Source organism: Achroia grisella, unplaced genomic scaffold (genome assembly GCF_030625045.1).
Source record: "Achroia grisella isolate CSIRO2021 unplaced genomic scaffold, CSIRO_AGI_Agris_v1 utg5129, whole genome shotgun sequence".
Classification (NCBI taxonomy): domain Eukaryota; kingdom Metazoa; phylum Arthropoda; class Insecta; order Lepidoptera; family Pyralidae; genus Achroia; species Achroia grisella.
In genome coordinates, this window is record NW_026712907.1 from 12,439 (window position 1) to 29,189 (window position 16,751).

The 16,751-nt window shown below is 37.7% G+C and overlaps 1 protein-coding gene and 3 pseudogenes across 1 annotated transcript; all 4 read right to left on the bottom strand.

Moving 5' to 3' along the window:
- Positions 1–418: 418 nt before the first annotated feature.
- LOC131846903 (14 kDa phosphohistidine phosphatase-like) lies at positions 419–5,469 on the bottom strand. The gene is made up of 3 exons (XM_059196326.1): positions 5,334–5,469; positions 973–1,169; positions 419–613 (listed from the first exon to the last, which is right to left on the bottom strand). Exons 1-3 carry the CDS (start codon positions 5,467–5,469, stop codon positions 419–421), a joined length of 528 nt encoding a protein of 175 aa, XP_059052309.1.
- LOC131846904 (uncharacterized) lies at positions 5,469–5,982 on the bottom strand (annotated as a pseudogene).
- A 4,102-nt stretch (positions 5,983–10,084) lies between these two features.
- On the bottom strand, positions 10,085–10,598 carry LOC131846905 (uncharacterized; annotated as a pseudogene).
- A 4,096-nt stretch (positions 10,599–14,694) lies between these two features.
- Positions 14,695–15,208, bottom strand: LOC131846906 (uncharacterized; annotated as a pseudogene).
- Positions 15,209–16,751: the final 1,543 nt, after the last annotated feature.

Below are 16,751 nucleotides of genomic sequence, written 5' to 3' on the forward strand. Positions count from 1 at the left end.
GTTGTCTGTAAGAAATTGCCTATAGCGTTAAGACCACCTTTGTAATTATTTTTTTATTTACTGCTTTTCTTATTGTATTGTATGTGCACAATAAAGAGTTTATTATTATTATGAATAAAATAAATATTAAAAGCCTCCCATGCTACATTATAATGTTTTTAGTATATAGATTTACATGAAAATGGTTCTTAACGAATGAATAAATAAAACGATAATGAATTTTAAATTCAAATGATATATTTATTGGCTGTTATAGTATACATGTTACTCATAACAGTGAAGTTACATCTAAGAATTCTATTAACTGCACATTTATAATAAATGACATATATCCCTCATGGATGTATGTCATTTACATTAAATAGAACAATAAAAGCTAAAACATTAAATTTAATAACATTTTACAATATGACTGCATTTAATATGCTTTATCACTAATTGTGATTTTATAGTTAGGGAATGCAGCTTTGATAAGTTTGGCTGTTATTTCATGGTCTGCTTTGCCATAGCCGTGTGCATGACCATAGATGCGAATCTTCTTTGAACTCGGTTCATGTGATATACTACCCCCACCCACTATGTCACAATCTAATGGATGCAGTTTTTCTTGTACCTAAAAATAAAAACAATAATTATACATGTCAAAGTAGTAATGAAATTATATAAAAATATATGTTCTATGACAATTCAAATGAGTTTATATTAAGTTTCTTTCTATTATATTTACAAAGGTCTCCACAAAGTTGTTAGTGTGCAGTACCTCCTTATTACATATTTCTGCTGCCATTGTCAACTTGTTTGCTAAGTAGTTTTGGCAAGTGGAAGATTTCACCCACTATCTAACAGCATGTGACTATATTTTGCTAATAAGTATTATAATAACGATGTATTTCGGATAACAATATTTTTAAAATTCGAGTTGAAAAAAAAAGGAGACAAATGTAGAGAAACAAATGAAGTTTATATACATACCTCCACATATACGTCTGAATGGTAAATGCATCTGCAGTAACCGCGAACAATGTATACAAAGTTTTCTTCACTTTGTTTTCTATCATATAATTTAATCAGCATATATTTAAATACCCCAGATGGATCTATATCTACTGTAGGCACATCCGCCAATGAAGATGATGCCATTGTTTTGATGGTTTGTAGCGAAATTAAACCTGCAAATGAATAACCAATTGATACTTTGAGATTAAGTTAATACACTAACAAACATATATTTACTGTACAATAATTTCTATACGACTTGCTTGCACCACCCTGCAAGTATTGATTTTATTTGATACATGCAACTTAGTGATGTGTCAACTCAAGTTAACTCAAGTTGAATTCTGCCAACTCGAGTTGGAAGAATTCAACTGGTAAATTAATGAATCAAGTGAAAGAGCGAGAGCATGATTCTGTCATCGAACTGAAAATGACATGAAATTTTCCGATCATTTCGTATCATACAATTTTCTTTCGTCACAAATATTTCAATATTGATTTGAGGTTGTTATAATTTTTTTTTTCGCATATTCGTTCGATTATGTTATGAATAAAATGATTATGCATTCCATAAGTCCTTGCTCGGCTTTAAAGTGCCATTTCTACTCGCCCCCTAAAGTTCGGTGAAGCTTTTAAGGCTAGCTGCGCCCAAAAACATTAGAATTTATCGAAAAAATAAAAATAAAAAATTTATTCCAGGTAACTGGAGTCAACTCGAGTTACCTGAATTTTAACTAGAGTTAACTCGAGTCATGTTTATTCCGAGTTAGCACATCTTTATATGCAAGTATTCTTTAAAAGTAAAATCAATCAATACATCAAAGAGTAAAGTACGTATACCAGAGGAATGCATAGTAGTAGTAGTGGTATATTTTATCCACAAGTGGATAGGCAAAGGTACGAGACCATACAGCCTAATCTTCAGTAGCAGAGGAATGCATGCGAAAAGTAGTAAACTACTCTGTGTATCGAATACAGTAAATGTCAGTGTAATAACAATAACTGCGTCAATCACGGATATCACATGGGAGATTTTCCATTAATCAAAATTTTGTAGCGATGGAGAAAAAATTGAATTTGATAGTTGTGGGAGGGTTATGACTCCATGTATGGGGAGGAGTGGGGGGATACCCTTACTGCTGTGGTGGAATCCCGTTTGGGGGGGTTGCGTACCTCATTGATTTTGAGGGGGACAGGTTCATCATTCTGAGTGTATTAGTGACCATCGCTCCAGTTTTCTTTTGTGTGATCATTAAACTCTTTTTTTTTTTTTTTTTTTTTTTTTAACGTGTGGAAAAATCTTCAAAAGACCGTCACCCCGCCGGAGGGATGGCGAGGTGGTGTGTGGGACTTGTACCCACTAAAAAACCACACGGTGTACCTACGAGCGCCTATGCCGGAGCCAGGGGATTCGCAAGTGCATTCTACCCCAGCTCCGACGGCGACGGCCCGCCCTGTAGATGTTGTAGGGCAGGCCCCATCTCGTTTTGTGGTTAGGGCGACCTATTTCGCCCTACTCCATTGTGGAGGCGTGTGGGTACACGCGCACACCTCCGGGGCCTTTGGATTGGGGGGACTGCCTCCCTCAAGGCAGTCACCCCGGCCCCAGTGGGGGATAGAGGGGGGCGGAGTTGGATACGCTCCCACCTCTAGGCCTGGCTCTTCTGCGGCGGAGGGAAGCGGGACGAGCTGACTCCCACTCCCTTTCCGCCGCCTCCTTCCGCGAGATAACTTCCTCGCAGAAGGAGCTCACCGCCAGCCACGATCTCTCGCTACTGACCATCCTCCGAACTAAATTCGGCAGCGAGAGATGGTCCCCCACTATTCGTGTGAGGACACGGCGCTCACTCTCAAACGCTGGACATATTTCCAGCGTGTGTTGCGCCGTGTCCTCTACACCTCCGCATTCGTGGCAGCCGGTCGTCGGCTCCTTCCTCGCCACATGACACAGATACCGCCCAAAGCAGCCGTGCCCGGACAGTATCTGCGTCATGCGGTACGTCAGTGGCCATCTCCTATTCATCCACCTTTTGAGGATGGGACGGACAGCCTCGACGGTCCTCAGGCCGGCCGATGGACTGGCCAGCCTTTCTCTCCACCTGATCCTCAGGATCCGCCGAAAGTCGGACCTCCGCGCTCCAATCTCGTGGCCAGCGGGTGCCTCCCCCATGGAACGTCGCTCCGCGCGCCAGTGATACACTGACGCGTGGAGCTCCGCTCAGGTAAGGGAGGGGAAGTGAAAGCGCGGGAACAGAAAACTAACGGACTCTAATATAATAATCTGTGCTTACGATGATACAGGGTAGATTTTGAGCAGTAACATAATCTCTGTAACATGCCTTAGGCAATATTGTATAATTATAGTAATCAGTGCTTAACGTAGTGGGTGACACATTTGTTAAAATTTATTAGTAAATAGCCATAAGTCATATATATAATGTGTAACTGTTTGTTGACCTAAATAAATTAAAAAAAAAAAAAAAAAACATTAGACTACTGCCTCACTTCTCTGCAGTATTACACTGATTAAGGTTAATTTCATAATAATATAAATCGATGGGGTTAAAACTGCTTTTCCTTTTAAACATATCTTCCACTTATTTTTTTTTTTTTACTGATTGATAGAAGGTACTAAATTAATGTAACTTTTGTGTATTTTGAGAATACGTTTGTGATATAAAACCACATTCGAAGGACTTCTAATTACTACCAACTGTTTTAATCTTATTGTGTATATAATATTTTGACTAACAATTTAGTGCTGGCTGGTAATTTGCATTCACACATTTAAACTTAAAAATGCAAAGTCACAACGATTATTTAAAAGAGCAAGCCTCTTGCTCGCTCTATCCGCGATAAGGCAACCGAAAGAGCGGTAAAAAAATAGCCATAACTATTCAAAAGTACATACCAAACCAAGCCCATTTAAACAAAGGGTTTTCTATTGTATTCTTCACAATTTCTAATAGTATTTATATAGATAAAGAAAGACTACGTAACTTAAGTATGCTCCCGCGTTGTACCGTCGCTCAGCATGTCGTTCTGGCACCACTTCTGCACCTACAGCTTCAATTACGGCATCTTCGGTGACACGTGATCTGGACGTGCGATGACTCATTAGATGTTTCGAAATTATAAGTTTTAGGTTTTTCACACTTCTGATATGTAAGATATACCAATTCTATGTACTAGTAAATGTATGTATTATAATAAAATAACAACTATATAACATTAATTTAACTATGTCTCTAACACAATTCACTTCAGCAATTAAAATACAACCAGCACATCCTGTGCTCAAAGACCGAATGCCGCGGCCTACAAAAACCCTCTCTTTTATACACAGAAGATATGAGTGGGGGTTATATATGCAACTAGTTTAACGATACCGAGTAATAATGAAACTACCTTCTTTTAATATAAAATATCAGATTTTTCGACAATATCGATGTGAACCCTAACATAAGTTTATGTATTATATTAATTCTTCATATATCTTGTGACTCACTGGTTTGTGCTGCGAGTTTGTAAATGTTTTCCAAATTACTTTTAATAACTTAATCCTTGATTTCGTACAAAGATAACACTCTCACTAATATACTTAATATCACACTTTAATATTGGTTAGTCTATATCGGACCGCAGTTACAGTTATGTGTGTTTCTGCCGGCCGGCCACCGTTTGTGTACATTACAGTCAGTCGCCAAAATACAACCGCGAAGACACAACGTCGTGTCGTGACCCTGAGTTCACTATAACAAAAACACGAACAACATCTTTCGGTAATGGATCGTATTACTATATTGCTAAAAATCAGTAGCTTCTATCAAGAAGTCAAAAGATGTCGCTACTAATACTTTTATAGCTACAGGAACGATTAAAGTCGGTGTTCCGCATATGGTTCTTCTATGGTTCTCTTGTAGGGTTAATATATTTAAAATTATAAAATACTGAAATCATAATCATCGTAAAAGAACCATCGCACAGCAAGGCATAAAATTAAAATAAGTACAGTATATTTTCATGTACGTAATGGTATGTTTACAAAAAATATTATACCGTATATTAGTAGTATAAATTCAGGCAGTTACATCGCTATTGTAATAAGTGTCTGGACAGGACAATATAACTTTGAGCACAGTGGTAAGCCAGTTCTTCTTATTCAACAATTTTGCAATATTTTCATCCAATGTTTTAGTGGATTTTATCGATATGTCCATCTTTGCTTGATTTTATTGGTATCTGACCTTATGGAATTCACAATTCAGACATTTCTTGTATACCGGTTGGTCTGTATTTTCAACACCAAGCATAAGTAGGCGGAGAGACAGCCGCACGGAATGGTGTATATGCAACATGACCACAAGTCCCGTTTTGAACGGGACTGTCTCGTCTTTCGTTTCTTGATCCTGGTGGTCCCGAATAGGATCCAGCTTGCATTTCCGTTGGTAGGGTAGGATAAACTGGATGCATTATTTCAAATGGCGTAACGTATGTGGTGGCAAATAACCAGTTCTAAAGAAGCTTTCCTTTTCAAAAGTAGTTGTCCAAATCCAGCACATGCACATAATTGCAGGTTTCTCCTCTCTTGCATGTACCACGAATGAAATCCTTGCATTGCACATTGTTTTTTTAGGTTTTCTGCTTAGGACTCAAACTCTATAGAATATTCTACTGTCTGTCCCCTATTTGGTCTTTCTTCTGTGTTAACTTCATACATATCATCCACAACTTCGGTCTTAATTTCAAAATTCAAAGGATTGGTGGTGGAGAATTTGGTGGTAGAGGTGGTTGTACCGTCATTTTTATCTTACTGTCGTTTTCAGTTATTTCATTTGACACAGACGAAGGCGCAGACCCTGACGGTACACTAGACGTTGACGCTATCTTATCTGCTTCCTCAAACTTAGATTTTAATTACTTTCTTATGTATTTAAAGTTAGGCGAAGGCTTAAAATTGATTGATTTAGCAGCTTCAGGTAACATTTCTGAACTTGCTCCAGATGACATGCATTTCTTATTTGATAATTTATTTAAAAAGCGGTATATATGAACTATGATATGCAATAACTTTGCAAACGATGACATATTTAATGCGAGTTTATAGTGAACGAGGACGCGACCATAGTGGGGATGCCAGCCTAACACCTATTGTTCTCGCGTATCCGAATCGGCGCTTGCTACGCACGTCCTTGGTGAGCCGAGTTAGTTCGACATCCGTCGCCCGGTGTGAAGGACACCTCACCACTACTACTTTTGCATTCTTGCTACTCGTCCACAATTATGTTTTATTGTTTTTTTGTTAATATATATACGAGTGATAAACTGTGTTCATAAAATACATTAATAGAATGAACTATAGTTTAATTTTATTATATACTCTTACAGTTCAGAAGTGCGATGGACAATTTAACTGCGTAGTTAACCGATGAACGCTTGTTCTTGTGTTTCCGGGATAGACAATTTAACTGCGTAGTTAGCCGAAGAACGCTTGTTATTGTGTTTGTTTACGACGTAACTGTGATATTTATAGTACTAATATTGTGACTATGGGGTCGAAGTCAAAAAAAGACAAATCAAGTGCAAGACGGGAAAAGCGTTTACGTCGTCGGTTGCTTGCCGAAATAGAAAACCGTCGGTTGGCACAACGGTTACATAATTTGGAAAATGAAATTTACAAAGCTCGGCATGTTCCAATTGACGGAGGGTTGCAGTCGACCTCATTACATTACAGGCCATGCCGTCTGTGATTGTTAGTGAGCGGGCCGCGCACTCACAGTCTACAGTGCAGACTCCTTCGTGCACAATTGGTTCGCTGCCTGTTGTAGTCGCACAGGACTCAACGACTATCACAGGCAGACCACAGCTGTCATCTCAAGAGGGATTTACGTATGATGAACATTGTAATAATAGTTCTTTCAATACTAATATTCGTTATGTAGGTCGGAGTGACCCAGTACCAGAATACGACCCTCAAACGTCGTTAATAACCATGGAGTTGTGGCTCCGTAAGGTAGAGGGCATTTCCAACATGTATGGCTGGGATGAGAAAACATTACTATTTAATTGCGCTTCAAAATTAAAAGGTTATGCTCGTAGTTGGTATAATCAATTACAACTGCAAGATATAAACCGCCCTTGGGCGGAATTTAAAAATAAATTGTTAACAGCTTTTCCGTCCCATAAAAGTAAATTAAGTATGTTACGTGATTTAGTAAATACCATTAGGCGTCCCGATATGGATTATTTACCATTTTACTATGATAAACTGGCGCTAGGTAATGCATGTAACATACAACCATCGTTAATAACAGAGGCAATTATAGGTACGATAGGTAACGAGTTGGTAGAAATAGGAGCGATATCGGCGGGTTGTCGTGAACCAAATTCATTATTAAATTATTTGTCATCATTGAGAACCTCAGCTTTAGCCGTTCCAGTGTCTCACAAATATGAGAGTACGGACGTTAGGTATTCTAATAATGTTAAATGTCACACTTGCAAAAGGCGCGGTCATACTGCCAATCGTTGTACTTATAAAATGCGTGAAAAATTAGTAAGTAATTGTTCGTTTTGTAGTAAAAAGGGACATAATGAAAATAATTGTTTTTTAAAAATACGTAAATGTTCATATTGTAATAAAATGGGTCACATTAAGGAGGAATGCTTCAAACTTAAAAGTCGTAATACAAAAAACTCTATGCCTCCGCAAAAGGTACAATTGATTACTGATCGTGATGAAGGTTCAAAGTATTTTATGCCCATAATTATTAATGACATAAAAGTAAATGCTTTTATAGATTTTGGAAGTACATGCATTACGATAACGGAGTCGGTGGCTAATCAACTATTGCTGGACATTCAACCGTGTGCAGAAAATAATGTAATAAAAGGTTTCGGTGGATCAATTGTTACACCTCTTGGCGAGGTTTTGATTACTATAAAAGCTGATGAAGCCATGTGTAAAGATTTAAAGGCTTACATTGTGCCTAACATATCTCAAGATATAGGTGTAATAGTTGGTCCCTGTTTGGCCAAATGAGCAATCAATTCTGGTGATGTATAATAATTATCAAAGAATAATTTGTAATTTTTATTCTTTGGTATGGACCTAACTAAGCGTACTACGATATTTGAACTAGCTCCTAAGTCTGGCTCACTTGGATGTCTTAGCTCGGGATCGTTCTCCATTCCAGAATAAATTTCAAAATCGTAAGCAAAGCCACGATCGTCGCAGAGAATAAGCAGTTTATAGCCCCGTTTGTGTGGCTTATTAGGTAGGTATTGTCGAAGAAGATTACAGGCTTTTGTCGCGCACATTTGCTCGTCGACTGATAGTGCTTCTCTTTTCGGCACGCTTTGACATTTTTTTTAATGTTTCCAATATGGGCCTAATTTTATGCAAACGGTCATACCCTGGACTATCTGATGGCGGTTGCGTAGAATTATCGTTAAAATGTAGGAATTGACAGATTTTTTTGAATTGATTTAGCGACATCGTCTTTATAATCAAAGGAATACCTAATTCAGATGCCCAATACATTCGAATATTTGGCAGTGGCGCCAGACTCATAATCACACAGATACCTGTAAACTTTTCCAATTCATTAGTTGTTATTATATACGGCTTTGATGGATTTTTTGTATACTAAATTTGTGCATTTCTTCTACGATATGTTGAAATAATTCATTATCAAAAAACCATGAAAAATATTGCAGGGGAGTTTCGAAGTCTATAATCGGTGACTGTAAATTTGTGTTTCCAGTACATGATAAAGGAAGTGATTGGAAAGAAGTTTTCTTCCAAATAAATCTCCTCTTTTTTCTTTGAGTGACAGAGCCAGGGATTCTAGATCTATGACCGATTGTGTTACTCATACTCCATGATCGTCTAGATGCCCGACATTGTGTAATGGTACCTGTAGTTGTCCCGGAAGTCATTCCTGATGTACTAGACTGAGGCTCTAATATTTCTGGTTGATAATTTTCAATATTCGTAACAACCTCGTTAACAGGAGACGAACACTGACGTTTCTGCGGAGATGAGGAAGTTTCCACGTCGCTAAGCGCCTCGGATAAAATGTTTCGGATTGATTGAACTTTTTCGATGTCATCATCACTTTCAGCGTCATAGAAATCTTGTTCATCTTCGCTTCCAGGAGGAATATTCAAGAAACCCTCAATATCTGCATCACACAATCTTCTTCGCGACATTATCTATAATAAAATCAAAGTATTCACAAGGACAGCAACACATATAAAACAACAACATATATAAAAATATGATTTACTGATACGTTTACTATTGTAATATAAAAAACAACTTACTAACGCAACACTTTCATTCAAATTTCACCCTGAGTTCACTATAACAAAAACACGAACAACATCTTTCGGTAATGGATCGTATTACTATATTGCTAAAAATCAGTAGCTTCTATCAAGTCAAGTCAAAAGATGTCGCTACTAATACTTTTATAGCTACAGGAACGATTAAAGTCGGTGTTCCGCATATGGTTCTTCTATGGTTCTCTTGTAGGGTTAATATATTTAAAATTATAAAATACTGAAATCATAATCATCGTAAAAGAACCATCGCACAGCAAGGCATAAAATTAAAATAAGTACAGTATATTTTCATGTACGTAATGGTATGTTTACAAAAAATATTATACCGTATATTAGTAGTATAAATTCAGGCAGTTACATCGCTATTGTAATAAGTGTCTGGACAGGACAATATAACTTTGAGCACAGTGGTAAGCCAGTTCTTCTTATTCAACAATTTTGCAATATTTTCATCCAATGTTTTAGTGGATTTTATCGATATGTCTATCTTTGCTTGATTTTATTGGTATCTGACCTTATGGAATTCACAATTCAGACATTTCTTGTATACCGGTTGGTCTGTATTTTCAACACCAAGCATAAGTAGGCGGAGAGACAGCCGCACGGAATGGTGTATATGCAACATGACCACAAGTCCCGTTTTGAACGGGACTGTCTCGTCTTTCGTTTCTTGATCCTGGTGGTCCCGAATAGGATCCAGCTTGCATTTCCGTTGGTAGGGTAGGATAAACTGGATGCATTATTTCAAATGGCGTAACGTATGTGGTGGCAAATAACCAGTTCTAAAGAAGCTTTCCTTTTCAAAAGTAGTTGTCCAAATCCAGCACATGCACATAATTGCAGGTTTCTCCTCTCTTGCATGTACCACGAATGAAATCCTTGCATTGCACATTGTTTTTTTAGGTTTTCTGCTTAGGACTCAAACTCTATAGAATATTCTACTGTCTGTCCCCTATTTGGTCTTTCTTCTGTGTTAACTTCATACATATCATCCACAACTTCGGTCTTAATTTCAAAATTCAAAGGATTGGTGGTGGAGAATTTGGTGGTAGAGGTGGTTGTACCGTCATTTTTATCTTACTGTCGTTTTCAGTTATTTCATTTGACACAGACGAAGGCGCAGACCCTGACGGTACACTAGACGTTGACGCTATCTTATCTGCTTCCTCAAACTTAGATTTTAATTACTTTCTTATGTATTTAAAGTTAGGCGAAGGCTTAAAATTGATTGATTTAGCAGCTTCAGGTAACATTTCTGAACTTGCTCCAGATGACATGCATTTCTTATTTGATAATTTATTTAAAAAGCGGTATATATGAACTATGATATGCAATAACTTTGCAAACGATGACATATTTAATGCGAGTTTATAGTGAACGAGGACGCGACCATAGTGGGGATGCCAGCCTAACACCTATTGTTCTCGCGTATCCGAATCGGCGCTTGCTACGCACGTCCTTGGTGAGCCGAGTTAGTTCGACATCCGTCGCCCGGTGTGAAGGACACCTCACGGCTACTACTTTTGCGTTCTTGCTACTCGTCCACAATTATGTTTTATTGTTTTTTTGTTAATATATATACGAGTGATAAACTGTGTTCATAAATTAATAGAATGAACTATAGTTTAATTTTATTATATACTCTTACAGTTCAGAAGTGCGATGGACAATTTAACTGCGTAGTTAACCGATGAACGCTTGTTCTTGTGTTTCCGGGATAGACAATTTAACTGCGTAGTTAGCCTATGAACGCTGGTTATTGTGTTTGTTTACGACGTAACTGTGATATTTATAGTACTAATATTGTGACTATGGGGTCGAAGTCCAAAAAAGACAAATCAAATGCAAAACGGGAAAAGCGTTTACGTCGTCGGATGCTTGCCGAAATAGAAAACCGTCGGTTGGCACAACGGTTACATAATTTGGAAAATGAAATTTACAAAGCTCGGCATGTTCCAATTGACGGAGGGTTGCAGTCGACCTCATTACATTACAGGCCATGCCGTCTGTGATTGTTAGTGAGCGGGCCGCGCACTCACAGTCTACAGTGCAGACTCCTTCGTGCACAATTGGTTCGCTGCCTGTTGTAGTCGCACAGGACTCAACGACTATCACAGGCAGACCACAGCTGTCATCTCAAGAGGGATTTACGTATGATGAACATTGTAATAATAGTTCTTTCAATACTAATATTCGTTATGTAGGTCGGAGTGACCCAGTACCTGAATACGACCCTCAAACGTCGTTAATAACCATGGAGTTGTGGCTCCGTAAGGTAGAGGGCATTTCCAACATGTATGGCTGGGATGAGAAAACATTACTATTTAATTGCGCTTCAAAATTAAAAGGTTATGCTCGTAGTTGGTATAATCAATTACAACTGCAAGATATAAACCGCCCTTGGGCGGAATTTAAAAATAAATTGTTAACAGCTTTTCCGTCCCATAAAAGTAAATTAAGTATGTTACGTGATTTAGTAAATACCATTAGGCGTCCCGATATGGATTATTTACCATTTTACTATGATAAACTGGCGCTAGGTAATGCATGTAACATACAACCATCGTTAATAACAGAGGCAATTATAGGTACGATAGGTAACGAGTTGGTAGAAATAGGAGCGATATCGGCGGGTTGTCGTGAACCAAATTCATTATTAAATTATTTGTCATCATTGAGAACCTCAGCTTTAGCCGTTCCAGTGTCTCACAAATATGAGAGTACGGACGTTAGGTATTCTAATAATGTTAAATGTCACACTTGCAAAAGGCGCGGTCATACTGCCAATCGTTGTACTTATAAAATGCGTGAAAAATTAGTAAGTAATTGTTCGTTTTGTAGTAAAAAGGGACATAATGAAAATAATTGTTTTTTAAAAATACGTAAATGTTCATATTGCAATAAAATGGGTCACATTAAGGAGGAATGCTTCAAACTTAAAAGTCGTAATACAAAAACTCTATGCCTCCGCAAAAGGTACAATTGATTACTGATCGTGATGAAGGTTCAAAGTATTTTATGCCCATAATTATTAATGACATAAAAGTAAATGCTTTTATAGATTTTGGAAGTACATGCATTACGATAACGGAGTCGGTGGCTAATCAACTATTGCTGGACATTCAACCGTGTGCAGAAAATAATGTAATAAAAGGTTTCGGTGGATCAATTGTTACACCTCTTGGCGAGGTTTTGATTACTATAAAAGCTGATGAAGCCATGTGTAAAGATTTAAAGGCTTACATTGTGCCTAACATATCTCAAGATATAGGTGTAATAGTTGGTCCCTGTTTGGCCAAATGAGCAATCAATTCTGGTGATGTATAATAATTATCAAAGAATAATTTGTAATTTTTATTCTTTGGTATGGACCTAACTAAGCGTACTACGATATTTGAACTAGCTCCTAAGTCTGGCTCACTTGGATGTCTTAGCTCGGGATCGTTCTCCATTCCAGAATAAATTTCAAAATCGTAAGCAAAGCCACGATCGTCGCAGAGAATAAGCAGTTTATAGCCCCGTTTGTGTGGCTTATTAGGTAGGTATTGTCGAAGAAGATTACAGGCTTTTGTCGCGCACATTTGCTCGTCGACTGATAGTGCTTCTCTTTTCGGCACGCTTTGACATTTTTTTTAATGTTTCCAATATGGGCCTAATTTTATGCAAACGGTCATACCCTGGACTATCTGATGGCGGTTGCGTAGAATTATCGTTAAAATGTAGGAATTGACAGATTTTTTTGAATTGATTTAGCGACATCGTCTTTATAATCAAAGGAATACCTAATTCAGATGCCCAATACATTCGAATATTTGGCAGTGGCGCCAGACTCATAATCACACAGATACCTGTAAACTTTTCCAATTCATTAGTTGTTATTATATACGGCTTTGATGGATTTTTTGTATACTAAATTTGTGCATTTCTTCTACGATATGTTGAAATAATTCATTATCAAAAAACCATGAAAAATATTGCAGGGGAGTTTCGAAGTCTATAATCGGTGACTGTAAATTTGTGTTTCCAGTACATGATAAAGGAAGTGATTGGAAAGAAGTTTTCTTCCAAATAAATCTCCTCTTTTTTCTTTGAGTGACAGAGCCAGGGATTCTAGATCTATGACCGATTGTGTTACTCATACTCCATGATCGTCTAGATGCCCGACATTGTGTAATGGTACCTGTAGTTGTCCCGGAAGTCATTCCTGATGTACTAGACTGAGGCTCTAATATTTCTGGTTGATAATTTTCAATATTCGTAACAACCTCGTTAACAGGAGACGAACACTGACGTTTCTGCGGAGATGAGGAAGTTTCCACGTCGCTAAGCGCCTCGGATAAAATGTTTCGGATTGATTGAACTTTTTCGATGTCATCATCACTTTCAGCGTCATAGAAATCTTGTTCATCTTCGCTTCCAGGAGGAATATTCAAGAAACCCTCAATATCTGCATCACACAATCTTCTTCGCGACATTATCTATAATAAAATCAAAGTATTCACAAGGACAGCAACACATATAAAACAACAACATATATAAAAATATGATTTACTGATACGTTTACTATTGTAATATAAAAAACAACTTACTAACGCAACACTTTCATTCAAATTTCACCCTGAGTTCACTATAACAAAAACACGAACAACATCTTTCGGTAATGGATCGTATTACTATATTGCTAAAAATCAGTAGCTTCTATCAAGTCAAGTCAAAAGATGTCGCTACTAATACTTTTATAGCTACAGGAACGATTAAAGTCGGTGTTCCGCATATGGTTCTTCTATGGTTCTCTTGTAGGGTTAATATATTTAAAATTATAAAATACTGAAATCATAATCATCGTAAAAGAACCATCGCACAGCAAGGCATAAAATTAAAATAAGTACAGTATATTTTCATGTACGTAATGGTATGTTTACAAAAAATATTATACCGTATATTAGTAGTATAAATTCAGGCAGTTACATCGCTATTGTAATAAGTGTCTGGACAGGACAATATAACTTTGAGCACAGTGGTAAGCCAGTTCTTCTTATTCAACAATTTTGCAATATTTTCATCCAATGTTTTAGTGGATTTTATCGATATGTCTATCTTTGCTTGATTTTATTGGTATCTGACCTTATGGAATTCACAATTCAGACATTTCTTGTATACCGGTTGGTCTGTATTTTCAACACCAAGCATAAGTAGGCGGAGAGACAGCCGCACGGAATGGTGTATATGCAACATGACCACAAGTCCCGTTTTGAACGGGACTGTCTCGTCTTTCGTTTCTTGATCCTGGTGGTCCCGAATAGGATCCAGCTTGCATTTCCGTTGGTAGGGTAGGATAAACTGGATGCATTATTTCAAATGGCGTAACGTATGTGGTGGCAAATAACCAGTTCTAAAGAAGCTTTCCTTTTCAAAAGTAGTTGTCCAAATCCAGCACATGCACATAATTGCAGGTTTCTCCTCTCTTGCATGTACCACGAATGAAATCCTTGCATTGCACATTGTTTTTTTAGGTTTTCTGCTTAGGACTCAAACTCTATAGAATATTCTACTGTCTGTCCCCTATTTGGTCTTTCTTCTGTGTTAACTTCATACATATCATCCACAACTTCGGTCTTAATTTCAAAATTCAAAGGATTGGTGGTGGAGAATTTGGTGGTAGAGGTGGTTGTACCGTCATTTTTATCTTACTGTCGTTTTCAGTTATTTCATTTGACACAGACGAAGGCGCAGACCCTGACGGTACACTAGACGTTGACGCTATCTTATCTGCTTCCTCAAACTTAGATTTTAATTACTTTCTTATGTATTTAAAGTTAGGCGAAGGCTTAAAATTGATTGATTTAGCAGCTTCAGGTAACATTTCTGAACTTGCTCCAGATGACATGCATTTCTTATTTGATAATTTATTTAAAAAGCGGTATATATGAACTATGATATGCAATAACTTTGCAAACGATGACATATTTAATGCGAGTTTATAGTGAACGAGGACGCGACCATAGTGGGGATGCCAGCCTAACACCTATTGTTCTCGCGTATCCGAATCGGCGCTTGCTACGCACGTCCTTGGTGAGCCGAGTTAGTTCGACATCCGTCGCCCGGTGTGAAGGACACCTCACGGCTACTACTTTTGCGTTCTTGCTACTCGTCCACAATTATGTTTTATTGTTTTTTTGTTAATATATATACGAGTGATAAACTGTGTTCATAAATTAATAGAATGAACTATAGTTTAATTTTATTATATACTCTTACAGTTCAGAAGTGCGATGGACAATTTAACTGCGTAGTTAACCGATGAACGCTTGTTCTTGTGTTTCCGGGATAGACAATTTAACTGCGTAGTTAGCCGAAGAACGCTTGTTATTGTGTTTGTTTACGACGTAACTGTGATATTTATAGTACTAATATTGTGACTATGGGGTCGAAGTCAAAAAAAGACAAATCAAGTGCAAGACGGGAAAAGCGTTTACGTCGTCGGTTGCTTGCCGAAATAGAAAACCGTCGGTTGGCACAACGGTTACATAATTTGGAAAATGAAATTTACAAAGCTCGGCATGTTCCAATTGACGGAGGGTTGCAGTCGACCTCATTACATTACAGGCCATGCCGTCTGTGATTGTTAGTGAGCGGGCCGCGCACTCACAGTCTACAGTGCAGACTCCTTCGTGCACAATTGGTTCGCTGCCTGTTGTAGTCGCACAGGACTCAACGACTATCACAGGCAGACCACAGCTGTCATCTCAAGAGGGATTTACGTATGATGAACATTGTAATAATAGTTCTTTCAATACTAATATTCGTTATGTAGGTCGGAGTGACCCAGTACCAGAATACGACCCTCAAACGTCGTTAATAACCATGGAGTTGTGGCTCCGTAAGGTAGAGGGCATTTCCAACATGTATGGCTGGGATGAGAAAACATTACTATTTAATTGCGCTTCAAAATTAAAAGGTTATGCTCGTAGTTGGTATAATCAATTACAACTGCAAGATATAAACCGCCCTTGGGCGGAATTTAAAAATAAATTGTTAACAGCTTTTCCGTCCCATAAAAGTAAATTAAGTATGTTACGTGATTTAGTAAATACCATTAGGCGTCCCGATATGGATTATTTACCATTTTACTATGATAAACTGGCGCTAGGTAATGCATGTAACATACAACCATCGTTAATAACAGAGGCAATTATAGGTACGATAGGTAACGAGTTGGTAGAAATAGGAGCGATATCGGCGGGTTGTCGTGAACCAAATTCATTATTAAATTATTTGTCATCATTGAGAACCTCAGCTTTAGCCGTTCCAGTGTCTCACAAATATGAGAGTACGGACGTTAGGTATTCTAATAATGTTAAATGTCACACTTGCAAAAGGCGCGGTCATACTGCCAATCGTTGTAC

Excerpts from the sequence above, each read along its gene's own strand:
- LOC131846903 (XM_059196326.1), bottom strand. The coding sequence starts at position 5,469 with ATGCATCCAGTTTATCCTACCCTACCAACGGAAATGCAAGCTGGATCC. Across the intron at positions 1,170-5,333 it reads TGTTGCATATACACCATTCC|GTTTAATTTCGCTACAAACC; the intron begins GTGCGGCTGTCT and ends ATTCATTTGCAG. Across the intron at positions 614-972 it reads ATTCAGACGTATATGTGGAG|GTACAAGAAAAACTGCATCC; the intron begins GTATGTATATAA and ends TTTTATTTTTAG.